We start from the raw sequence: 27,260 nt of genomic DNA, 5'->3' as shown, positions 1-27,260 counted from the left end.
GTGCTATTTGAATGTTCTAATCACATAAAACATCAAAGAGATTTATATCGGTAATGAGATTATGAGACACTGTAGCTTTCTTATTTTTACTTTTCCGTATTTAAAAAAGTGGGTTGGGCACAGTAGCTCACACCTGTAATCTCAGCACTCTGAGAGGTTGAGGCAGGATGATGTCTTGAGCCCAGGAGTTCAGCCTGGGCAACATAGCAAGATCCTAACTCTACAAAAAATTTTTAAAAAATTAGCCGGGCAAGGTGGTGTGCGTCTGTGGTCCCAGCTACTCCGGAGGCTTGAGATAAGAGAACAGCGTGAGTCTCAGAGATCAAGGATGCAGTGAGCTGTGACTGCGTCACTGCACTCCAGCCTGGGCAACTTGAAAGACTTGTTTCAAAACAAATAAAAATAAATAAAAAAAATTTAAAGTGACTATATTTTTTAAATGTGGCAGTGGTACATTCAATACTAAATTAAACCTCCTTGAGCTTATTCCAAATATCCGGTAGTATGTTCAATCAGGCAAAGTATACATATGTAACAAACCTGCACGTTATGCACATGTACCCTAGAACTTAAAGTATAATAATAATAATAAATTAATTTAAAAAATAGAAATCAAAGGCACACGGGCCATGTACATGTAAATAATAGGAAAAATTATTCTCAGGGAGAGAGAAATCTTTCAGGAAAACTTTGCTGAATGTCATTACCAGGCCTTAAATAAAAATAAAGCAAATAAAAAAAAAAAAAAAAAAAAAAAAAAGCTGCTAACCCAAAACACAGACCATGGGGAACAAAAGGAAAATGTGGCTGGGAACAGTGACTCACACCTGTGATCCCAGCATTTTGGGAGGCTGAGGTCGGAAGACTGCTTGAGGTCAGGAGTTTGAGACCAGCCTGGGCAACATGCAAGACCCCATCCATCTCTATAAAAAATAAAAATTAGTAGGGCATGATGGTGCATGCCTGTAGTCTCAGCTACTTGGTAAGCTGAAAGGTAAAAGGGTTGCTTGAGCCCAGGAGGTCAAGGCTGCAGTGAGTTATGATTATACCACTATACTCCAGCCTAGGCGAGACCCTGTCTTTGAAAAAAAAAACGAAATGTGAGAAAGGCAGAACACCACTTCTCCATCTTGTCTTTACAGGATCCCAATGACATTTTACTTCAACAAAGCCAAACTGTATGAAGTTAAGCCCTGTCTCCAGGAGGCATGAAACAACCTCCACTTCTCATGATGCTGGCTTCTTCTCAAAACAATCTGAAAGACAGCTCCCTGGATATTTTGAAACCTCAGCTTCTGTTTTTCTAAGAAAAATATATTAATAACTTCTGAATTCTCTGATACTGAAGAAATTGAACAAGAGTGTTAGTTTTCATCTATTGGGAAATATTCAAAGCTAAGTCTACTAAAATGAGTAAAACTTTAAATAAAATCTCTCTAGTCTAGTCTCATTTTTTAATCTTTATAGTTTTTGTTTTGTTTAATAGTTCACATCTTTCTCTTTTTTTTTTTTTTTTTTCTTTTGAGACAGAGTCTTGCTCTGTCGCCAGGCTGGAGTCAGCTCACTGCAACCTCCACCTCCTGGGTTCAAGTGATTCTTGTGTCTCAGCCTCCCAAGTAGCTGGGATTACAGACACACGCCACCACAAGCAGCTAATTTTTGTATTTTTAGTAAAGACAGGGTTTCACCATATTGGCGAGTCTGGGTGAACTCCTGACCTCATGATCCGCCCGCCTTGGCCCAGAATTACATAACGCTGGGATTACAGGCGTGAGCCACCGCGCCCTGCCTAGTTCATATCTTTCCTGTGTTAAACTTTTCTCCCTAATAGATCTGGCACACTTATATCTTTTATAAAAGTCAATAATGACTACTTAGTTGAAGGAAAAAAGAAATTACTCGCTAAGTTTGTTGCCGAGTTCTTGAAGAGCTTGCTCTTGTTCATGATATATTTTTTTCAACTGCTGATTTTCATCCTGGAGGTTAAGGAACTCCTTCAGAACAATAAAAGACAGAAAATGCAATTTAAAAGAAAGAAACAAGAAACTCCAGAATGTATATATACCATTAATCAGAAACAAACATCCTTTAGCTTTTTAAAAGAAACAAATGGTGTCCAAAGCTCTTTCCTAGCTGCTGTATGTATCAACTATTTTCCATTTACTTAATCTCTTCACTGATATTTTTTAAGATGACTAGTATATCCGTTTCCTTGGTATAATGTAAATTATAATTTATCTTTTTAAATAAGTTAACATTTGTCAAGATAGAATTTTTGAAGTTTTACCACTATTTACTTTTTTAAGACTAATGATTTGTTGAGTCTCATTTCTAAGATGAGATAAGGCATCTTTCTCCTTTTGAAGATCTTCCTGCAAAGTTTGCCTCCATTCCTTCTCAATCTTCAAGTCAGTTTCCAGTTGCACCCTTGAATGACAAATAACACACAGAAGCTCAGTGCTATTTCTCACATGACAGTTGTTATGTATTCTTTACTAAAATCACCCTTTTGGTTTACTACTTTGGCCTTTGTAATGCATTTTTCAGACATTTTCTTTCACAAATATTTTTCGGTAAACAAGTTCAGCAGCACAGGGTTTTCCAACCACAAAATACTGACTCATTTGCCAGCCATGAAACAATCCTTGCTAAACCATTTACATCATTAATTCCATAGACATAAATATTGCATAAGCATAGAAAATGCCTTGGAAAGGCAAACACCATAATATTAAAACTGGTTACATCTTGGGAATGGAACTAACAGGAGGAACGTAAGATTCTAATTGTCTTACACTTCTATGCCATGTGAAAAATTTTACAAAAAAACTTTATTCCAATATAAGAATTATAGCAATTGCTAAATCAGTTTAACTTCAGTAACGGCAAAATCAGCCCTGTTGCAGAGTGCTAATTTGCAAATTACTGTTGGAAGCTGACCAATCACATGAAAGACCTAAAACCAAGCAGACATTGGGGGAAAGTCCACACTGCCTGGAAATGCCAATTCTGAAAGCATTCCTGCAATCTTCTTCTTCTTCTTTTTTTTTTTTTTGGAGACAGGGTCTTGCTATGTTGCCAGGCTGGACTCAACTCCTGGGCTCAAGTGATCCTCCCACCTCAGCCTCTCAGCATCTGAGACTACAGGCCTGCCACTAAAACTCCTGAATTATTCTAAAGGTGCTAGCTGGCAAAGCAAACATAGTTGAATTTCCACATTTTAAGCTGACTAAAAAAAGAACACAAATCACTTCCATGATTATTTCTCATAAACAGTTATAACAAGTGAGGCATTTATCTACTAACAATACTACAGTTACTAATACTTTATATTTTAATTGCAACATTATAATGTTGAGTACATTATTTTAATATTTTTGTGTTAATATTTAGATTAGTTTTTATTTCCTCATAGTTAGCATTTCCATATACAGCCATATATTTTCCAGTGGAATAAATTTTAGATTTTGTAATTCAGGTTGAAGAGAAGAGTACCTGAAAATGGAATTTACAAAATTATTGATAAATACTATTTTACTACAAATTTAAAATTTGAACAGCATCTCTTCAACTGTTACTTCCTTATAACACTGACAAGAAAAAAAAAACTGACTCCCACTGGGGCCACTGTCTGTGTGAAGTCTGCACATTCTCTCCATGTCTGTGTAAGTCTTCTCCAGGTACTCCAGTTTCCTCCCAGATCCCAAAGATGTGCACATTAGATGAACTGGCATTATCTACATTGTCCCAGCCTGAGTGTGGGTGTGTTTGGGTACATCCTGTGATGGAATAGTGTCCTGTGGAAGACTGGTTCCCACTGGGTGCCCAACTTGCCAGGATAGGCTCCGGCCACCAGTGAGCCTGAACTGTAATAATTGGGCAAAGAATGAGCTTACTCGTTTTTATTCATCTTTCCTTAAATGTATGTATAACTCACGTTTACTTCAATATTTAATACTAGAAGACCAGAAGGTCTTTAGTTAGCAGTTTAGTGATTTTTTGTGAAAATAATTATGCAGTAGAAACTTAACTCTTCTTCACACCAAGTAGCCTATGATAAAACTGGTTTCAGTTAGCATCACTTCACTCAGTCAGAGTTTCCAAGAACCTGTCAATGACATTAAGTGAGAATTTACTGTGTATGTTACATAATGTGAGGACTTACTGTGTATGTTACAAACACTGAAGTAACCAAAGCACACAGTACCCTGTTGAATGGCCTCATCATCCAGAATCAAAAAAAAAGTGAATGAAAAAGGAAAATTTTGTTTTTAAGTTATATAAATATATTGTCAGAATACATGTTGAATACTGAAAGCAAAAACCATAAAAGGAAAAACGGAAGATGTACCAGGCATGGTGGCTCATGCCTGTAATCCCAAAATTTTGGGAGGCCAAAGCGGGCAGATCTCTTGAGGCCAGGAGTTCAAGACCAGCCTGCCCAACAGGGTGAAACCCCCTCTCTACTAAAATACAAAATTTAGCCGGGTGTGCTGGTGCCCGCCTGTAATTCTACTACTTGGGAGGCTGAGGCAGGAGAATCGCTTGGACCCGGGAGGCGGAGGTTGTAGTAAGCCAAGACCTCACCACTGCACTCCAGCCTGGGTGACAGAGCAAGATTCCATCTCAAAAAAAAAAAGAAAAAGAAAAAGGAAGATGAAAGTACATAAAGAATTAAAATGTCTAAATAAAAACCACTATAATCAAAATTTTAAACTAAACAATAAACTTAGAAAACATTTTCAGGCTGGGCACAGTGGCTTATGCCTGTAACTCCAGCACTTTGGGAGGCCGAGGCAGGTGGATCACCTGAGGTCAAGAGTTCGAGAACAGCCTGGCCAACATGGTGAAACCCTGTCTGTACTAAAAATACAAAAATTAGCCAGGCGTGGTGGCATACACATTTAATCCCAGCTATTCAGGAGGCTGAAGCATGAGAATCGCTTGAACCTTGGAGGCAGGGGTTGCAGTGAGCTAAAATCGCACCACTGCACTCCAGCCTAGGCAACAGAGTGAGACTCTAAAATATATATATTTATGGTTCATGCCTGTAATCCCAGCACTTTGGGAGGCTGAGGCGGGTGGATCACCTGGGGTCAGGAATTTGAGACCAGCCTGGCCAACATGGTGAAACCTGTCTCTACTAAAAACACAAAAACTATCTGGGCATGGTGGCGGGCGCCTGTAATCTCATCTACTCGGGAGGCTGAAGCATGAGAATTGCTTGCACCCAGGAGGTGGAGGTTGCAGTGAGCTGAGATCGCGCCACTGTACTCCAGCCCGGGTGACCAAAAAAAAAAAAAAAAATTGGGTTATCACTACAGAATAAGTTGCATTACTGCAGAATATCAGATTGTCTTGCCCATGCTTTTGTCAAACACTAGAAAGGTAATTCAGTAACAGAGTACCAGAGTTTCAAGACTATTCTACTGATGGGCCAGGTATCCCAGTCGTGTTCTTCATGTGCTTCATTTGACAAGGCACAGAGACTTACACAACAAACCCAGGGCACCATTAATAAATCTGATGACTTAAATGCTCCTTGAAACTTAAAATTAAGAGGAATTTTTTTTTTCTGAATGTTTTGGGGTTTTTGTTTTGTTCTGTTTTTAGAGACAAGAACTCACTCTGTCACCCAGCAGGCTGAAGTTTAGTGGCACAATCAGCTCACAGCAACCTTGAACTCCTGGGCTCAAGCAATCCTTTTGCCTCAGCCTGCCGAGCAGCTGGGGCTACAGGTGTGTGCCAAAACACCCAGCTAATTTTTTCTTTCTTTCTTTCTTTTTGTAGAGACAGGGTCTCATTATGTTGCTCAGGCTGGTCTTAAACTCCTGGCGTCAAGCAATCCTCTCGCCTCAGCCTCCTAAAGCACTGGGATTACAACCATGTGCCACCACGCCCGGCCCTGCTTTTGGCTTTGGGAGTGGATTTCAGTTTCACAGTTTTCACAGTGTAGAAATAATATGGATTTTCTTTTCTTTTCTTTTCTTTTTTTGAGGTGGAGTCGTGCTCTGTCGCCTAGGCTGGAGTGCAGTGGCGCGACCTCGACACACTGCAACCTCCGCCTCCCGGGTTCAAGCGATTCTCCTGCCTCAGCCTTCTGAGTAGCTGGGATTACAGGCGCCCGCCACCACGACTGGCTAATTTTTTAAAAATTTTTAGTAGAGACGGGGTTTTACCATGTTAGTCAGGCTGGTCTCGAACTCCTGACCTCATGATCCACCTGCCTCAGCCTCTCAAAAGTTCTAGGATTACAGGCGTGAGCCACCAGGCTCGGCCTGTAGGTTTTTAACCACAGTAATATTCCCTGGACTAAAGCCAGGGAATTCTACATATTAATTCCTCAAATTATTATATTTGTGGTAGATTTAAATGGAATACAGAATTCTGGTTCTGGAAAAGATGAAGTAAGCACATTATTCCCTATCCCTCCAACTAAGTACAGTTAAAAACTCTGGACATTATACGTAAAACATACATAAGAAGACTCCAAGGCCAAGTACAGTGGCTCACGCCTGTAATCCCAGCACTCTGGGAGGCCCAGATAGGCGGATCACCTGAGGTCGGGAGTTCAAGACCTGCCTGGCCAACATGGAGAAACCCCGTCTCCACTAAAAATACAAAATTAGCCAAGCATGGTGGCACATGCCTGTAATCCCAGCTACTTGGGAGGCTGAGGCAGGAGAATCGCTTGAACCCGGGAGGCGGAGGTTGCAGTGAGCCGCGATCGTGCCATTGCACTCCAGCCTGGGCAACAAGAGTGAAACTCCACCTCAAAACAACAACAAAAGAAGACTTCAGAAAGTAAAGAGAAGATGTTTGATCAGCTAGGAACTCCAGGAATCAAAGAACATGGTGATGAGTTACCTCAGGTTTCTTTTTGTCTCACATATAGGTCAGATTAGGTGTTGATGAAGCCCTCAACCCATTAAATACTAATGGGCATAGACCAAAAAAAAGCCCCAAGAAGAGCTGTTCCCATGCCAAAGGGCCAGGAAATAGCCTAGCAAGACAGAAAACTTTGGACAATAAATGTCCTATTCCAGCAAAACACCTGAGAAAAAACCCATGCCCCCGCAACAAACCTCAGTCAGCAAAAGCTGAGTGAGGAGCCTGGATTTCTACTCTTGCCTGGCAATGATGAGGTAACCTTCTTGCACCCTGCTGTGGTAGTATCAGAAAATGCCAAGTGGGAGCCTGAAACTTCCTAACCCCCAGCAGTAATAAGGCATCTGGTATGGTTTGAATGGTTGTCCTCTTCAAAACTCACATTGAAACTTAATGCCCAGTTTAACAACATAAGAGGTAAGGCCTTGCCGGCACAGTGGCTCACGCCAGTAATCCCAGCACTCTCGGAGGCCAAGGCAAGCGGATCACTTGAGGTCATGAGTTTGAGACCAGCCTGGTCAACATGGTGAAACCTCATCTCTACAAAAAACACAATTAGCCAGGTGTGGTGGTGTGTGCCTATAGTCCCAGCTACTAGGGGTGCTGAGGCAGGAGGATTGCCTGAACTGGGGAGGTCAAGGCTGCAGTAAGCTGAGATCGTATCACTGTACTCCAGCCTGGGCAACAGAGCCAGACCTTGTCTCAAAAAAAAAAAAAACAACAAACAGGTGAGGCCTTTAAGAGGTAATTGGCTCATGAGGTCTCTGCCTTCATGAATGAATTAACAGGTTAATGGACTAATGGGTTATCACAAGAATGGGTCTGTTATAAAAGTCAGTTTGGTAGGCCAGGAATGGTGGCTCACACCTGTAATCCAAGCACTTTGGGAGGCCAAGGTAGGAGGATCACTTTAGTCTAGGAGTTCAAGACCAGCCTGGGCAATATAGTGAGACCACATCTCTATAAGAAAAATAATAAATAAAAATAATAAACAAAAGCCAGTTTGACTCTCAGTACACTCCTCTTGCCCTGTGATGTCTTCTGCCATGTTAGGATGCAGCACAAAGCCCTCACCAGAAGATGACCAAATGTGGCTGCCCAATCTTGGACTTCCCAGATTCCAGAATTGTAAGAAATAAGCCTGTTTTCTTTTTAAATTACCCAATCTCAGGTACCCAGTTATATCAACAGAAAGTAAACTAATCTGGGCCAGGCACAGTGGCTCATGCCTGTAAACCCATCACTTTGGGAGGACAAGGTAGGTGGGTCACCTGAGGTCAGGAGCTCGAGACCAGCCTGACCAACATGGCAAAACCTCATCTCTACAAAAAATTAGCCAGGCATGGCGGTACGCGCCTGTAATCCCAGCTGCTAAAGAGGCTGAGGCACAAGAATCGCTTGAACCCGAGAGGCAGAGGTTGCAGTGAGTCGAGATTGAGCCACTGCACTCCAGCCTGGGCAACAGAGCGAAAACTCTGTCTCAGAAAAACAGAAAGTAAACGAATGCAGTCTATCCCTGGATCTAAGGGAAAAAACAAAGAAAAAATAAAACAAAGTGTCTCTCAAGCAACCTCACTGGTAACAATGGAAGAGTAACCTGGGACTTGAATCTGCATGCAGCAATAAAAAGGCATTTCTTTTTTCTTTTTCCTTTTTTTTTTTTTTTTTTTGAGATAGTCTTGCTCTGTCACCCAGGCAGGAGTGCAGTGGCACAATCTTGGCTCACTGCAACCTCTGCCTCCCAGGTTCAAGTGATTCTCTCACCTCAGCCTCCCGAGTAACTGGGATTACAGGCACCAGCCACTACGCCTCACTAATTTTTCTATTTTTAGTAGAGATGGGGTTTCGCCATGTTGGCCAGGCTGGCCTCGAACTCCTGACCTCAGGTGATCCACCCGTCTCTGCCTCCCAAAGTGCTGGGATTACAGGCGTGAGCCACCATGCCTGGCCTAACAAGGCATTTCTTAACCACCCCCACAGTATCAGCGAAAGCCAGTTGAGAGCCTGGATTACCTCCACCCAGTGGTAATGAGGCTTCTTGTCCTCTCTCCTCCAAGATGGTTTCAGCAGAAACCAAGAGGAGAGCCTGGACTTCCACTACCCGCCAACAGTAACATGGCACCACTCCCCTTCTCCACAGTATCAGTGGAAGCTGACTGAAAGATTCAGATTTCAATCCCTGCAGTTATTAGGCACCCTATTCCATCCCACCTGGAATGGTCTTGGGCTTCCAACTCCATTTGACATAAAGGGTTACTGTCCACATCCCCCTACTAGTGTGGTTTCAGTGGAGGCCTGCCAAAACAATATATAAAATCCAGAGTCTTATTCTACCCAAAGTATCCTGGATGCGACTGAAAAACATCTGTTATACTAAGGCCCAGGAAGGTCTCAAGTTAGGTGAGAAACATCAATCAACAGATGCTAACATCATAGTTCCAGATGGTGGAATTATCTGTCAAGAATTTTAAAGCAGCCACCATTAAAATGCTCCCACTACCAATTAAGACACATCTGAAAAATCATGAGGAAAGAAAGAAGAAAGGAAATAAACATAAAAAAGAGCCTGGCCAGGCACCATGGCTCACATCTATAATTCCCACACTTTGGGAGCCCAATATAGGAGGATCACTTGAGACCAGGAGTTCAAGACCAGCCTGGACAACATACCATAGCCCTCATCTCTACAAAAAATAAAAAAATAAATAAATTAGCCAAGCATAGGGGTGTATGCCTGTAGTCCTAGGAAGCTTGGGCAGAAGGATCACTTGAGTCCAGAAGTTCAAGTTCACAGTGAGCCATGATCATGCCACTGCCCTACAGCCTGGTCAACAGCAAGATCCTATCTCAAAACTAAACAAAAACAAAACAAACAACAAAAGAAAATAGATCAAATGGAAATCTTAGGACTGAAAAATACAATAATCTTGCTGAAAGGGCTCAAGAGAAGAATGAAGATGGTGAGGGAAGAATGAATGAATTTGAAAATATAACAACAGAAATAATCCAATCTGAACAGGAACTGGTGGGACTACTAAAAAAAAAAAAAAAAAAAAGATCACCTGGGCACAGTGGCTCACGCCTATAAAATCCCGGCACTTTGGGAGGCCAAGGTGAGCGGATCACGAGGTCAAGAGATCGAGACCATCCTGGCTAACATAGAAACCCTGTCTCTACTAAAACTACAAAAAATTAGCCAGGTGTGGTGGCGGACACCTGTAGTCCCAGCTACTAAGGAGGCTGAGGCAGGAGAATGGCATGAACCCGGGAGGCGGAGCTTGCAGTGAGCCAAGATCATGCCACTGCACTCCAGCCTGGGCAACAGTATGAGACTCCATCTCGGGGAAAAAAAAAAAAGGCCAGGCGCAGTGGCTCACGCCTGTAATACCAGCACTTTGGGAGGCCAAGGCGGGTGAATCACAAGGTCAGGAATTTTAGACCAACCTGGCTAAGATGGTGAAACCCCGTCTCTACTAAAAATACAAAAAAAAAATTAGCTGGGCGTGGTGGCAGGCACCTGTAATTCTAGCTACTCAGGAGGGTGAGGCAGGAGAATCGCTTGAACCAGGCAGCAGAGGTTGCAGTGGGCTGAGATCGCACCACTGTACTCCAGCCTGGGTGACAGGCTGAGACCTCATCTCAAAAAAAAAAAAAATTAGCTGGGCATGGTGGCACGTGCCTGTAGTCCCAGCTACCCAGGAGGCTGAGGCAGAAGAACCACTTGAATCCAGGAAGTTGCAGAGAGCCAAGATCGCACCACAGCACTCCAGCCTGGTAACAGAACAAGACTCCATCTCAAAAAAAAAAAAAGACCCAACATTCATGGTATCAAGAGTCTCTGAAGGGAAGGAGAAGGCAACTGACACTAAAAAAAATATATCTGAAAAAGTAATGGCTGAAAATTTCCCAAATTTGACAAAGACATAAACCTACAGACATAAGAAGCTGACCAAATCCTAAATAGGTTAAATCCCAAAAAAAATTTTTTTTGAAAGCAGTAAGACAGAAATGACATTAACGCCTAAAGAGAAACAATTCAAATGACAGTGTATTTTTAATCAGAAAACCATAAAGGCCAAGAGAAAGTGGTGTAAGATTTCTCTAGTGCTAAAAGAACTGCCAACCCAGAATTCTTTTTTTTTTTTTTTTTTTTTTTTTTTTTTTTTTTTTTTTTGAGACGGAGTCTCGCTCTGTCGCCCAGGCTGGAGTGCAGTGGCGCAATCTCAGCTCACTGCAAGCTCCGCCTCCCGGGTTCACGCCATTCTCCTGCCTCAGCCTCCCGAGTAGCTGGGACTACAGGCGCCCGCCACTGCGCCCGGCTAATTTTTTGTATTTTTAGTAGAGACGGGGTTTCACCATGGTCTCGATCTCCTGACCTTGTGATCCGCCCGCCTCGGCCTCCCAAAGTGCTGGGATTACAGGCGTGAGCCACCGCGCCCGGCCAGAATTCTATACCCAATGAAAATATCCTTCAGAAATGAAGGTAAAATAGAATTTATTGCCAACAGACATACCCTAAAAGAATGGCTAAAGAGCTTGGCATGGTGGCTCACACCTGTAATCCCACCTACTCAGAAGGCTGACGCCAGAGGATTATTTGAGGCCAGGCATTCAAGACTAGCCTGAGCAACATAATAAGACCTCATCTCTAAAAAAAAATTTGGCCGGGCGCGGTGGCTCAAGCCTGTAATCCCAGTACTTTGGGAGGCCAAGATGGGTGGATCACAAGGTCAGGAGATCGAGACCATCCTGGCTAACACGGTGAAACCCCGTCTCTACTAAAAAATACAAAAAATTAGCCAGGCGTGGTGGCAGACGCCTGTAGTCCCAGCTACTCGGGAGGCTGAAGCAGGAGAATGCCGTGAACCCGGGAGGCAGAGCTTGCAGTGAGCTGAGATCCGGCCACTGCACTCCAGCCTGGGTGACAGAGCGAAACTCCGTCTCAAAAAAAAAAAAAAAAAAAAAATTTAAGGCCATGTGCAGTGGCTCACGCCTGTAATCCTAACACTTTGGAAGATCATGGCAGGGGGACTGCTTGAGGCCAGGAGTTCAAGACCAGCCTGGGCAACATAGCAACATCCTGTCCCTATAAAAATTAGCCAGGTGTGGTGGTATGCTCTACCATCCTAGCTACTCAGGAGGCTAAGGCGAGAGGATCCTTTGCGCCCATGAGTTCAAAGCTGCAATGAGTTATGATCACGCCACTATACCCCAGCCTGGGCGAGAGAGAAATAAGACCCTATCTCAAAAAAATAAAATCAAATAAGTTTTTTAATTAGTTGGCATGATGGCTAATGCCTATAGTCCCAGCTACTTGGGAGGTAAAGGCAAGAGCATTGCTTGAGCCTAGGAGCCCGAGGTTGCAGTGAGCCATGATCACACTACTGTATTCCAGCCTCAGTGACACAGTGAGATGCCTCTCTCTTTAAAAAAAAAAAAGAGGCCAGGCACGGTGGCTCACGGCTATAATCCTAGCACTTTTGGAGGCCAAGGTGGGCCGATCACTTGAGCCCAGGAGTTCGGGATCATTCTTGACAACATGGAGAAACCCCGTCTCTACCAAAAAAAAAAATAATACAAAAATTAGCCAGGTGTGGTGATATGCACCTGTAGTCTCAGCTACTCAGGAGCCTGAGATGGGAAGACTACTAAGCCCAGGAAATCAAGGCTGCAGTGAGCTGTGATCACACCACTGCACTCCAGCCTGGCTGACAGAGCAAGACCCTGTATCAAAAAAAAAAAAAAATGTTTACAGAAAGTTCAGACACACACAAAAAAACCTGGAGCTTCAGGAATAAAAAAGAATAATGAAGTTTTATAAATTAGATTAAATTTAAACATTAAATTCTGTTTATGGTTGCACAACATATTACAACATTGTCTAACATGATTCCCAATATATGTAAAAGAGATCATTAAGCAAATTATATTAAAGAGGGGAGAAAGTATGAATACTTAAATAGAGGTAAGGTTTTCACACTTCATCCAAAGTGGTAAAATGTTAATGCCAACAGACTGTGGAAAAATAGCATGTGTGTAATATAATGTCCACAGCAAACACCAAAAATCTATACAAAGAGATGCATTCAAAAGTGCTACAGATAAATCAAAACGGAATTCTAAATAATGTTCATGTAACTTATGGGAAGGCAGGAAAAATTAAACAGAGGAAAAACAAATAGGAAAAATAAATTAAACAACAAAATGGCAGACTTAAGCTCTACTATATCAATAATTACAATATATATACATGGACTAAACATACTATGAAAAGACAGAGTTGGGAGAATTGATTTTAAAAGCATGAAGCAGGCCAAGCACGATGGCTCATGCCTGTAATCCAAATGCTTTAGGAGGCTGAGGCAGAGAGATCACTTGAGGCCAGGAGTTCCAGACCAGCTTAGGATACATAGCAAGACCTCCATCTCTTAAAAAAAAAATTGTTTTATTAGCCAGGTGCAGTGGCACATGCTTGTTGTCCTAGCTACTCAGGAGGCTGAGGCAGGAGGATCTCTTGAGCCCAGAATTAGAGGCTGCAATGACCTATAATGGTACCACTATACTCCAACCTGGGCAACAAAGATTCAAAGGATATTAACTCCTTGCAGGAAATCACAAGAGAAATTTCGGTTCAACTAACTAAAAAACAAATAATAACAACAACAAAAGCAACAAAGCAAGACCCTGTCTCTAAAAAACAAATAACAACAACAATAAAACATGAACTATATGCTGTCTATAAGAAAATTCAGGCTGGGAGCAGTGGCTCATGCCTGTAATCCCACACTTTGGGAGGCCAAGGTGGGAGGATCACTTGAGCTCAGGAGTTCAAGATCAGTATGGGCAACATACCAAGACCTTTTCTCTACTAAAAAATAAAAATAAAAATAAATTAGCTGGGTATGATGGCACAACGCCTAAGGTCCCAGCTACTCTGCAAGCTGAGGTTGGGAGGATTGCTTGAGCCTAGGATTGCTTGAGCCTAGGATTGCTTGAGTCATAGCTGCAGTGAGCTATGATCATGCCACTGCACTCCAGCCTGGGCAACAGAGTGAGACTCTGTCTTAAAAAAAAAGGAAAGGAAACTTCAAGCCAGGGATGGTGGCTCACACCTGTAATCCCAACACTTTGGGAGGCAAAGGCGGGAGGATCACTTGAGGCTAGGAGTGCAAGGCTAGCCTGGGCAACACAGCAAGATCCTGTCTCTCCAAAAAAAAAAAAAAAAGAAACTTCAAACATTATAAAGGTACACTGAAAGTAAAAAAAAAAGAAAGGAAAAATACAAACATTAATCAACAGAAAGCAGGAGTAACTATATTAATATCAGAAAAATTAACTTCAGAGCAAAAAATAATTACCAAAGAAGTACATCATATAATGACAAAAGGGTCACTCTACCAAGAACAGTCCTGAATATGCAGGCACCAAATAACAGAGCTTTAGAATACAATAAGCAAAAACAGAATTGAAAAAATACATATACCAATCTACAATCACAGTTTGATATTTCAACAAATTCTCTCTCAATAATTAAAAACTACTAGACAGAAAATCACCAAGGATAGAGAAGAACTTAACAAACACTTCGATGGGTATAAACACAGCTTAGCAACTTATACTTCATACATGGCATGTGGTCTTGTTTTAATGATCTGTTAATATAATAAATAACTATTTTCCATTGTTGCTTTTTTTGTTTGTTTGTTCTTACTGTTGTTTTCTTTTAATAACAGAATTGGTACATATTAACTGGGGGAAAAACACTGATGTTTATAAAATAAAACTAAAATGTCCCTGTCAACCTCAACCTCAACCTGCCAGCATTCACCTGAAATAACCACTCCCCAGAATCTGTATTCTTTAAAATCTTTTCTATGTATAAGTATATATGCATACATGGTTTTAATTTTGTTTTTAAAATTGAATCACATTTGGCATACTGTCTGCAACTTGCTTTTTTTCAGCACAATGACATATACTAACATCCTTCCTGGTTGGTGATATATAGATCATATAAAGTACTAATAAAAATGTTATCAGAAGCTGGGCATGGTGGCTCACTTCTGTAATCCCAACACTTTGAGAGTTGAGGCAGGCAAATCGCTTGAGGCCAAGAGTTAGAGATCAGTCTGAACAATATAGCAAGACTCCATTTCCACAATTTAAAAAAAATGTTCAGGAGCTAAATGATAAGAACTTATGAACACAGAGAAGGAAATAACAGATACAGGTTTCTATCTGAGTGGGGAGGATGGGGGGAAGAAAAGGAGCAGAAAAGATAGCTATTGGGTACTGGGCTTAATACCTGGGTGATAAAATAATATACACAACAAACCCCCATGACACGTGTTTACCTAGTAACAAGCCTTCACATGTACCCCCAAACCTAAAATAAAAGTTAAAAAAAAAATTAAAGACAACTGGCCAGGCACGGTGTCTCACACCTGTAATCCCAGCACTTTGGGAGGCTGAGGCAGATGGATCACGAGGTTAAGAGATCGAGACCATCTTGGCTAACACAGTGAAACCCCGTCTCTACTAAAAATACAAAAAAAATTAGCCAAGAGTGGTGGAGGGCGCCTGTAATCCCAGCTACTCAGGAGGCGGAGGCAGGAGAATGGCATGAACCCAGGAGGCAGAGCTTGCCATGAGCCGAGATCGCGCCACTGCACTCCAGCCCAGGGGACAGAGCAAGACTGTCTCAAAAAAAAAAAAAAAAAAAATCAGAGAAAATTAAAAAAAAAAAAAAAGTTGGCCAGACACAGGGGCTCATGCCTATAATTCTAGCACTCTGGGAGGCCAAGGTGGGCAGATCACCTGAGGTCAGGAGTATGAGACCAGCCTGGCCAACGTCATGAAACTTTATCTCTACTAAAAAATACAAAAAATTAGCTGGGTGTGGTGGCATAAGCCTGTAGTCCCAGCTATTCAGGAGGCTAAGACAGGAGAATTGCTTGAACCCAGGAGGCAGAGGCTGCAGTGAGCCACCAAGGTCATGCCACTGCATCCTAGCCTGGGCAACTCAAAGGAAAAAAAAAACAAAGTTGATTTTAAAAAAATGTTCTCGGCCGGGTGCTGTGGCTCATGCCTGTAATCCCAGCACTTTGGAGGCCGAGGTAGGTGGATCACCTGAGGTTAGGAGTTTGAGACCAGGCTGGCCAAAATGGTGAAACCCTGTCTCTACTAAAAATGCAAAAAATTGGCCGGGCGCGGTGGCTCAAGCCTGTAATCCCAGCACTTTGGGAGGCCGAGACGGGCGGATCACGAGGTCAGGAGATCGAGACCATCCTGGCTAACACAGTGAAACCCCGTCTCTACTAAAAACACAAAAAACTAGCCGGGTGAGGTGGCGGGCGCCTGTAGTCCCCGCTACTCGGGAGGCGAGGCAGGAGAATGGCATAAACCCGGGAGGCGGAGCTTGCAGTGAGCTGAGATCCGGCCACTGCACTCCAGCCCGGGTGACTGAGCAAGACTCCGTCTCAAAAAAAAAAAAAAAAAAAAAAAAATGCAAAAAATTAGCTGGGCATGGTGGCAGGCACCTGTAATCACAGCTACTCAGGAGGCTGAGACAGGAGAATCACTTCAACCTGGGAGGTGGAGGTTGCAGTGAGCTGAGGTCACATGCCATTGCACTCCAGCCTGGGCAACAAGAGTGAAACTCCATCTCAAAAATATATACATATATATTCTCAGAAAACAGCATGTCCTTTAATAATATAAGTTTCTTGTAGTTACAAAAGCCTATTATACTCAGCACCTAGAAATATAATGACCATTAGATTAATGTTAAATAACAGAAGAATGAATAAAACTCTCCTAGAGCAAGAAGACAGCAAAACAGAGTTGAAAGTACTTTGTAAATCATAAAGGGAGTAAAAACATAAGTATTATTACAATTATATTTTCTTTTTTTTTTTTCGAGTTGAAGTCTCGCTCTGTCGCCCAGGCTGGAGTGCAGTGGCGCGATCTCGGCTCACTGCAAGCTCCGCCCCCCCAGGTTCACGCCATTCACCTGCCTCAGCCTCCCGTGAAGCTGGGACTACAGGTGCCCACCACCACGCCCGGCTAATTTTTTTTTGTATTTTTAGTAGAGACGGGGTTTCACCATGTTAGCCAGGATGGTCTCGATCTCCTGACCTCGTGATCTGCCTGTCTCGGCCTCCCAAAGTGCTGGGATTACAGGTGTGAGCCACCACGCCTGGCCTTTTTTTTGTTTTTTAAAGTAAACACTAAAAGCTAGCTGGTATCATTAGATAAATAAAAATATTGGCATTCTATCATCATGTGCAAAAAAATGAGGGGGTTATGTTAACACAAGTATTTGTTTCTAAGAGTGAAATACTCACAGCTGTTTCTCCTTTTGGGAGATTTGTTTCTGCAGACTGTCAGATTTACTGAGACATTCTTGTAGATATTTCTCATCCTCATCTTCAGCTTCCATTTGCGCCTTCTCTGCTTGCTGCAATCTGGTGTAATTCAAATCAACTTTGGGTAAAACTGAGGCTAGAACTAGGGTGTAAAAGGGTGAAGAAGACAAATAAAAGAAAAATGGGGAAATAGAAACATTTCTAAATGAAAACAAAGTTTGGGGAAAAACTCACAAACTCAAATGTGAAAGAGTCACACGATGTCTAGAAGTTGTTCTGTGATTTTTTTGTCAATATAACATGTAGTATGCCCAGAATACTATCTTCAAATTTGTTTTATTTCTTGTTCATAATTAACAGTGCAAAGCAATACAGCCTTTACCACTTATGCAGAGCATAATGAATCAAATTTCAAAGCATAATAGGTATGTTACTACCTTTTTTCAAAACCATGAAAAGTAAAGGATTTATGCCTACACTAGGTGAAGAAGCCATACTGTTATATGTTAAGCTAGGATGTGTATGCCAGGAATCAAGTGTGCTACAAGGCCAAGAGCAAAGACCCACAATTACTCCAAATGAGAGCCAACTCCTTCTTACAGCATCTTTATGCATTTACTAAATTATGCCGAAGCTCTACGCGTGTGTGTGTGCACGTGTGCATACATGTTTAAGATTCAAAAAGAATTTGGTGCCAGTTGGCATCATTCACTAGAGATCATTTTTGTTCCTCACCATTTAATATTAAAAATTAGCTAAAATATTGTGATTTTCATCTTTCCTGTTTTTATTTGTAAGCCGTTGCATTTTCCTGTGCTTAGCTCCACTCCCTGCCTTCTTTGGCTGTCTAGGATTTCTTATATTTAACTTCAATATTTTTATAAGAAAATGTTTACCAAGATTCAAAGGATATTAACTCCTTGCAGGAAATCACAAGAGAAATTTCGGTTCAACTAACCAAAAAAACTCTTCCTCTTCCTTTCTTCCTTAAAACCATACCAATGGAGCAACTCTCACATATTTCAGGGGTATAAATGCTGCTTCCAAGGAAAGGAGAGTTATCATTCAAGTTATCTCCAAATCTAAGATTAAATTAAAATATTCAGGTGCTGGGGATGGACCCAAGCTTTTCTCTAAGATTACAAAAAGGAAAATAAAAGAGTGAGGTAGGCCTTGAAGTTGTGCTATCACAGAAGAGGGCAAGGAGGAACTGGAAAACTGAGAAGCTGAAGCACAGGATGTTGGCCAGTCTGGGTTATAAGTTATTTTGAAGCATATGTAAAAATCAGTAAGGGAACCGTTGGGCAAAGAGTAGGCCAATGAGAAAAAAATATCTGTGCCAACGTAGTATAAAACCAAAGGTTAAGTTATTTTTAAACAATCTTTATATTTTTCATCAAAAAGTAGCTAAAAAGATAAAACTGCATTTGAAAATCCTGACCTCCAAAGGGTCAATACTCAAATCACCCTTTGTGCACAAGGTTTGAGGAATGTATGTCTAGAAATCCAAGTGCACCCACTCTGCTTAATGGCAGTGTATTACCATAGCAGCTGACCAAGAAATGTACAGGGTTCCTAACACCCTTTTAGAATATTTAGTAGCATAGACTCCTTTCTATTTAATGTATTATAAAATTGTTGATTCTCTTTTCGTTTAGTCTGTTTAAATATAAGTGGTCTTCAGAAAGATATATCTTTGACCAGCTTGTACTGGTCCTGCGTGTCACTGCTGGCACATTTCACCAATGACATTGCAATTGTCCTAGTTTGAGTTAACAAATCGTTATCACTTCATAATGGAATGGAAAGAAATCAAAGACAGAAAAAGGTAATAAAGATGTCCAAAATGTAAAAATGGGGATAAAGAAAACAAAAAAGAAAAAAGAAGAAAGAGGATGTCAATAAAAGAATATTCATGTCAATAAAGCATTAATAGTTATGTTTTTCATAAATAGATTCAAAGAAAGCAATGATAAAAGACATATGTTGACACCAACATGACAGGGCAATGGAAATACATTACATTTTCCAACAATAAAAGTGAAAAATGCCAATATAAAACAATTCAATTCAAACAAAATTATATCTTCGGTTGGGTTGAGGGTCCTAGCTCAAAGAAACAAAACTAAACCACCAATTCGGAATGCTTGATTTCATATAAACAGATGGCGAATGGCAAAGAATACAGTAATTAACATGCATGGAAATCAATTAGGGATAATCTCACTCTGTTTGTTCATTTTTATTTTTTTTGACATTTTTATTTGTGTATTTGTTTTATGTAATTGAATAACATGAAACTACTGATATTAGGCCTCTAAGAAAAATCTACAATATGACAACTTCAAATGATTCAGCATAATATAAAGCAACTTGATTCCATGCAACAACCAAAACAAAAACACAAAATCCTGCTGGGCTTAAACAAAAAACGTGTCCTAATCTATATCTTCCTAATGGTTTTTGTGGCAGGTGTCGGAACTGAATAAAGAAAAAGGGGAGAAGAAAAGAAAAAAAGAAACTAAGACTGGAAATGCTGTACCTTTGTTCCAGCTGCCTCATGGCTGCAGTAATTTTGTTGGTTTTTTCTTCTAGTCGGGCAATTATTTCATTTTTTTCTTTCAAGCCATCTTCAGAACCCTATTTATAAAAACAAAAGCTACAGTGCTTTTGATTTTTTTTTTTTTCTGTGTGTGTGGTTTTTTTTAATAGACAGGGTATCACTATGCTGCCCAGTTTGGGTTTGAACTCCTGGGCTCAAGCTATCCCACCTCTCAGCCTCCCAAGTAGAGTTCTCATCTTTTAAACTGAGTATTTATAAGTTTCTTACACCATTTTGCTATGGGACTGTTACTTTGAAATGAACAGAGTTACTTTATACATAAAATAATTGTGTATTAGTCATTTTTGTGTATTAGTGCTATTAGTTGTTTTTGTTTCTGTTTTTTTTTAAGATGGGGGTCTTGCTATGTTCACCAGGCTGGTCTCAAACTCCTGGCCTCAAGCAATCCTCCCATCTTGGCCTCCCTAAGTGCCAGGATTACAGCATGAGCCATGGCACCTGGCCTCTATTAGTCTTCATTTAAAATGTAATAGGCCAGGTGTGGTGGCTCACACCTGTAATCCCAGCTCTTTGGGAGGCCAAGGTGGGAGGATCTCTTGAGACCAGCCTGGGCAATATAGTGAGACCTCATCTCTACAGAAAATAAAAGAAAAAAAGAAAAAATTTAAAAAAGAAAATAAAGAAAAAAACTCCACCTTCAATATTTTTGGAAGATGACAGAATACATTCTTGTAAAATATGATATTTTTTAAATTAATTAAATAAAGGATTTTGGCAACAAGTCTACTTAATAGCAATATCATCTTAGAAAATTTACAATTATGGGCCAGGCGTGGTGGCTCACGCCTGTAATCCCAGCACTTTGGGAGGCCAAGGTGGGCGGATCACCTGAGGTCAGGAGTTCGAGACCAGCCCGGCCAACACTGTGAAACCCCATCTCTACTAAAAACACAAAAATCAGCCAGGTGTATTGGTACATGCCTGTAGTCCCAGCTACTAGGGAGGCTGAGGCAGGAGAATCGCTTGAACCTGGGAGGCAGAGGTTGCAGTGCGCCAAGATCGCACCACTGGACTCCAGCCTGGGCAACAGGGCGAGACTCTGTCTCAAAAAAAAAAGAAAAAGAAAATTTACTATTATGATAGTGTAGCATTTCAACCAAAATTAAATATTTCTTAGGACTACACTGTAAAAGGAAGTTCACAAAAATGTTTTGTAGTTTAAATTGAGAGTTTTCCCAAAAGATTTAATCTTCATACTCTTAACCTTTCAACATTAAAAATTTAGACAGGGGATATTTTGTTTGTTGATACCTTTTTCATTACATTTAAGAGCTTTCATTTAGAAAAAAAAGACATTGGCCTTCATAACTAATACGGCACAGTTAAAATGGGCTCATCTCTTAAAAATCAAAACCTTTCTACAAATATTCACTTTCAATTTCCATAAAATGAAATTTAAGAACAATCCTTACCTGCAACTTCTGATACATCTCTATGTTAATTGCTTTAACTTCCTCTAGCTGTTGTCGAAGGCCTATCAGAGTATCTTGTTTCTCATGGATATCTTTCTCCAGCAACTTCATGGCAAGTTCAATCTCATGCTTCATACTAACTTGTACTGCTAGCTCATTCTCTACATCCTGCAATTTCAATATATCCTCAATTCACATGCCACTTCAGGATGTAAAAATTAGATATACTTTAAGAAAGATTGTCCATTCAATATACAGACTACACTTTTTAAGTCCACTAAAGGGAATCAACTAGGTCCTCTAACAACACAATAAACATTTTGAAATGCAGGGCCAGGTGCAGTGACTCATACCTATTAATCCAGCACTTTGGGAGGCCGAGGTGGGTGGATCACTTGAGGTCAGGAGTTCGAGACCAGCCTGACCAACATGGCGAAACTCCATCTCTACCAAAAAAATACAAAAACTTAGGCAGGTGTGGTGGCACACACCTGTAGTCCCAGCTACTAGGGAGACTGAGGTGAGAGAATCACTTGAACCCAGGAGGCAAAGGTTGCAGTGAGCCGAAATCACACCACTGCACTCCAACCTGGGCAACAGAGTAAGACCCTGTCTCAAAAAATAAGTAAATATTTTCAAATGCAGTTTTTGCTAAAATGAAAGCATTTTCTATATTCTGTTAATCATTACTCTTTTACTGGTACAAGAATTAATCATTTTTGTGCTTCATAAATTGAATATTAATTTTCCTTAAACAAAAGGAAATGAAGTGGTCTATACAAGTAAAGGCCAAAGTAACTCAAAACACAGTTTAATTTCTTTTTTTTTTTTTTTTTGAGATGGAGTCTCGCTCTGTCACCCAGGCTGGAGTGCAGTGGCGCATTCTTGGCTCACTGCAAGCTCCGTCTCCCAGGTTCACGCCATTCTCTGCCTCAGCCTCCTGAGTAGGAGGGACTACAAGGGCCTGCCACTACGACTGGCTAATTTTTTTTTTATATATATATATTTTTAGTAGAGACACAGTTTCACCATGTTAGCCAGGATGGTCTCGATTTCCTGACTTGTGATCCACCAGTCTCGGCCTCCCAAAGTGCTGGGATTACAGGTGTGAGCCACCGCACCCGGGCAACTAGTTTAATTTCTTAAGAATTTTTTACCAGAAGAATTAAAAAGTTTCTTATGATTTATCTTAAGAAATTTATTGGCCTGCCAAGGTGGCTCATGCCAGTAATCCCAGCACTTTGGGAGCCCGAGGCGGGCAGATCACAAGGTCAAGAGATCCAGACCATTCGGGCTAACATGGTGAAAACCCATCTCTACTAAAAATACAAAAAATTAGCCAGGCGTGGTAGCAGGCACCTGTAGTCCCAGCTACTCGGGAGGCTGAGGCAGGAGAATGGCGTGAACCCGGAAGGTAGAGCTTGCAGTGAGCCGAGATCGCACTACTGCACTCCAGCCTGGGCGACAGAGGGAGACTCCATCTCAAAAAAAAAAAAAAAAAGAAAGAAAGAAAAAGAAATTTATTAACATTAAAGACAAACAGAAAAGATGATTAAAAAGATGGGCAATATTCTCTTCTTGACCTGGGTGGTGGTTACACAGTTATTTGCGTTATAATTCATTAAGCTGTATATTCATATTTTTCTGTTGGCATTATATTTCACAATTTCAAAGGTTAAAAAAAAGTTAATTTTAAATATAACTTTCCTAACATTTGAATATGTTGTTCTGTTTCATTTACTATAATGTTGGTCACAACCCATTCATTCACAATCATATTGTAACTTACAGTTTAAAAAACACTGATACAGGTCAGGCACAGTGGCTTATGCCTATAATATCAGCACTTTGGGAGGCCAAGGCAGGTGGATCACTTGAGGCCAGGAGTTCCAGCCCAGCCTGGCCAACATGGCAAAACCCCATCTCTATAAAAAATACAAAAATTAGCCAGGCATGGTGGCACATGCCTGTAGTCCCGCTACTTGGGAGGCTGAGGTACAAGAATTGCTTAAACCTGGGAGGCAGAGGCTGCAGTGAGCCAAGATCGCACCACTGCACTCCAACCTGGGTGACAGAGCGAGACTCTGTCTCAAAACAATAATACGCCGGGCGCAGTGGCTCATGCCTATAATCCCAACACTTTGGGAAGCCAAGGCAGGCAGATCACTCGAGGCCAGGAGTTCGAGACCAGCCTGGCCAACATGGTGAAATCCCGTCTCTACAAAAAATACAAAAATTAGCCGGGCATGGTGGCACATGCCTTGTAGTCCCAGTTACTTGAGAGGCTGAGGTACAAGAATCACTTGAACCCGGAGGGCAGAGGCTGCAGTGAGCCAAGATCGCACCACTGCACTCCAGCCTGGGCGACAGAGTGAGACTCCATCTCAAAACAACAACAAAACATTGATATAGTGGAAGCTTAGAAAATTTGAGAAGATTAAGGGGTGAACTTGCTATATACCACACCAAAAAGGATAAGGCTGAAAGACATTTTAAATGGTGCTTGCTAGAGAGTAAATTACTCCCAGGATGATTTTGCTAATATAATTTTCAATATAACCTACTTGTCGTAACTGAGATTCATCTCGAAGCTGCCTTCTGGCTTCATTGTACATTTCATCTAGCCCCTGACGAGAATGCTTATATGTTTGAAGCTCAGTTTCCACATCTACTTTGGTAACCTAGGAAGAAAACAAAATTTTTCATTCTATAATCACTACTATTAATACAGCACAGAAATACCTACTTCATGCAAAAGTCCCTAAAAATAGTAATTTCTAACATGAGATTGTCTGCTTGAAAGCAGTCTATACTTACCTCTAGGTGCTGCTGTGTTTTCATTAAAATCAATTTATTTTCACTTCGTAATTGATGATTTTCTTCTTGGAGTTTAATGATGTTATTCTTTGCTATTGCTAACTAAAAATTATGAAACGGGCAAGAAAAAAGATTTTAAACACCCTTATACTTGCTTTCCAGGTTATGTGCATGGCCATAAACAACAGAAAATAAAATCTCACAACTAGCAAAAGGTCTGTCACATTCAAAGAAACGTTCATAAGAAAAATATGCTCGTTATTATCCCAAGATACCAATTTTAAAAATTAAACTCTTATTTCCTTTTGAACTATTCCTATTTTCTTTTATAGTTGAAACACATTAGGCTAATTTGTTATGCTTACAATAAACATATTATGCTTACTGTATGATTTACAGTATGTCCAGAATACAAAGTTTCTGAGTAAACAAATAGAGAATTATGCATTAAATAACAAAGGCTTTAAAGACTTGTGTAAAGATAAAAACACGTATAAGGAAAGGAGGTTGTGCTATCATTGAAAAATGTAATACAGACATTTGTGGTAACTGAGTAGGACACCCCATGAAATCTGGACATGTAAGAGGAACTTAAGTGACTATGACAAACAAGAGACAATTCTCACCATGAGTTAAACATGCATGATTAAGTGGTGGGACTCTGAGGCCCAGAATGGAAAGAGAGATCCTATGAAAGCAAAGCAGAGACTATTCCCTAATGATGGTTTGCAATTAACACATTTCTGAACACTTTATCAGGGATCAACCTGAACTTCACAGTTCTACTAAAGTCAATAAGAGGCACAAACTAGTGAGCAGCTCTATAATGGTCCCGATCAGGAGCCCAACCATCAAAATAAAGATGCATTCTTAACTGCACTCATGTAAGCTATCATGTGTTCCTTGGTTTGGAAAAATTGGGCCAATTTTAAAAGAAGTGAGAATGTTAATTAACACGGAAAATAGGGTTCACAATACAAATAACAGAAGCCTAAATATTTCTGAAAATATGTTAAGTAATAATTCTTTGGTTTAATAGATTAAAAAAAAAAACAACACACCTAGAAGCAACTCTACAAAAAAGAGAGCTGAGATAAATTTCTGGGTCTGCTTCAAATGCACTCTGGGATCGCCAGATAGCTACTTTCACAACATAAGAAACCAGAGCACATGGGATGAGTTTTACACATGGGATGGTGGAAAAAAGGTCACCATGATCACGCAGTGATGCCTGTGAAGAAAAGTAATCTGACTAGTGGAACAGTGGAAGAGAGGGACGGTATCATTTTAATAAGAATTTCTTTTTTTTAATGTGTATCATTATTTTTTTGTACTATAAGTTCTGGGATACATGCGCAGAACGTGCAGGTTTGTTACACAGGTATACATGTGCCATGGTGGTTTACTGCACTTAACAAGAATTTCTAACTATAGGTGATTACACTAGGTAAATATAGGTCATCCAGATTTTAAAATGAAAATCACAGCTTATCTACTGAAGAGTTTCTGTGAGTTTCATCTCTGAGGCTCATTTTTAGAAGTTGAGTATTTCAAATGTAGTATCTCACAGATTCTTATAACTGTGAATTTGCCTAAGAATATACAGTTTCTCTAGAACTTATAATCATCAGTTACAACTGTATTACAAGTATCGCATCACAATGATGAGTGTATGTTCGTGTGTGCGTATGTTTAATGCACTCATACTTAAAATGGAAAAGGATCACAAACACTAGTTCCATGAAATACATTTATCCATTAGACAATACCTCTTCAATCAGCTTAGTATTTGACTTTTCTAATGAATCAACTCTTGAATGGAGGCTGCTGACTGTGCTGCTGAAATTAAGAAAGAAAAAAACTCATTCAAAATCACACAAACTCAAAAAAGCACGAAAAAATATGTTATCCTAGACTTACTATGTTTACCGACAGGCACCAACTGCCCTGTCCACATTTCTGGGTGTGGAAAATTTCATTAACTTGATAACTTGATTTAGCTAGGAGGGCAACAAAGAGTGTAGCAAAATAATATTTCTATTAAAATTCCATTTGGTGCTACTGATTCTTTTTTTTTTTTTTTTTTTTTGAGACGGAGTCTCGCTCTGTTGCCCAGGCTGGAGTACAGTGGCGCAATCTCGGTTCACTGCAACCTCTGCCTCCCAGGTTCAAACAATTCTTCTGCCTCAGCCTATGGGTTGACAGGCGTATGCCACCATGCCCGGCTAATTTTTGTATTTTTAGTAGAGACGGGGTTTCACCATGTTGGTCAGGCTGTTCTCAAACTCCTAACCTCGTGACCCACCCACCTCAGCCTCCCAAAGTGCTGGGATTACAGGCGTGAGCAACAGCACCCGGCCTACTCATTTTTTTACATTGTCTTCTTAGGGTCCTTCTTAAATTTAACTGAAAATATTTGGGAATAAAAATTTCACACAAAGATTACTAAGTATTGTTAAAATTATATTTAAAAGGATGAACTTTAAATGTCTACTTTATAATTATGTGGTTTGATGAAGCATATAAACAATGGCCTTTAATTCAAGTTCCATTTTGTTTCCCCTATCCATTTTCATGAGAACTTAGAGACGTCCAAAGTCAACCATGGTTTGAGAAATATGAAGACAAGATACCCAGCATCAGGTTCTTAGTAACAAGTATCTGGCAGCTAAACACGGTGTCTTTCAAAGGAAATAGTCGAAGGTCAGATTATGCCAGATGAACACACTTGTTTCTTGCATTTTTGTTTAAATGAATCAAGACTGGACGTTATTGTATATTTTATTAAGAATGTTGGCCAGGCGTGGTAGCTCACACCTGTAATCTCAGCACTTTGGGAGGCTGAGACAGGCGGATTGCCTGAAGTCGGGAGTTGGAGACCAGCCTGGCCAACGTAGTGAAACTCCATCTCTACTAAAAATACAAAAATTAGCCAAGCGTGGTGGCGGGAGCCTGTAATCCCAGCTACTTGGGAGGCTGAGGCAGGAGAATCACTTGAACCTGGGAGGCAGAGGTGCAGTGAGCTGAGATCATGCCACTGTAATCCAGCCTGGACAACAAGGGCGAAACTCCATCTCAAAAAAACAAGAATGTTGTCCAAGGCCTGCTTGATACTACCATCTCAAAACCTTCTCTAATAAAATGTAACGTTCT

The 27,260-nt window shown here is 40.6% G+C and overlaps 1 protein-coding gene across 9 annotated transcripts in view; it reads right to left on the bottom strand.

The window, feature by feature from the left end:
- RUFY2 (RUN and FYVE domain containing 2) overlaps positions 1 to 27,260 on the bottom strand; it is a 64,381-nt gene that overhangs the window by 19,758 nt on the left and 17,363 nt on the right. For 6 of the 9 annotated variants that reach the window (XM_007963261.3, XM_038009152.2, XM_038009153.2 and 3 more), the window contains 8 exons: positions 25,877 to 25,946; positions 24,108 to 24,209; positions 23,855 to 23,971; positions 21,291 to 21,458; positions 19,798 to 19,895; positions 17,235 to 17,354; positions 2,298 to 2,427; positions 1,900 to 1,994 (listed from right to left, as the gene is read on the bottom strand). In XM_007963261.3, coding sequence (XP_007961452.1) covers positions 1,900 to 1,994; positions 2,298 to 2,427; positions 17,235 to 17,354; positions 19,798 to 19,895; positions 21,291 to 21,458; positions 23,855 to 23,971; positions 24,108 to 24,209; positions 25,877 to 25,946 — 900 coding nt within the window. Of the gene's footprint in view, positions 1 to 1,899; positions 1,995 to 2,297; positions 2,428 to 17,234; positions 17,355 to 17,403; positions 19,045 to 19,797; positions 19,896 to 21,290; positions 21,459 to 23,854; positions 23,972 to 24,107; positions 24,210 to 25,876; positions 25,947 to 27,260 lie in introns of those variants that run through there. The other 3 variants (XM_073019090.1, XM_007963268.3, XM_073019089.1) reach the window with 2 other exon arrangements.

Source organism: Chlorocebus sabaeus, chromosome 9 (assembly GCF_047675955.1).
Source record: "Chlorocebus sabaeus isolate Y175 chromosome 9, mChlSab1.0.hap1, whole genome shotgun sequence".
NCBI classification, from domain to species: Eukaryota; Metazoa; Chordata; class Mammalia; order Primates; family Cercopithecidae; genus Chlorocebus; species Chlorocebus sabaeus.
Note: the sequence above shows the minus strand (reverse complement) of the source record. Positions and strands in the feature narration are given on the sequence as shown.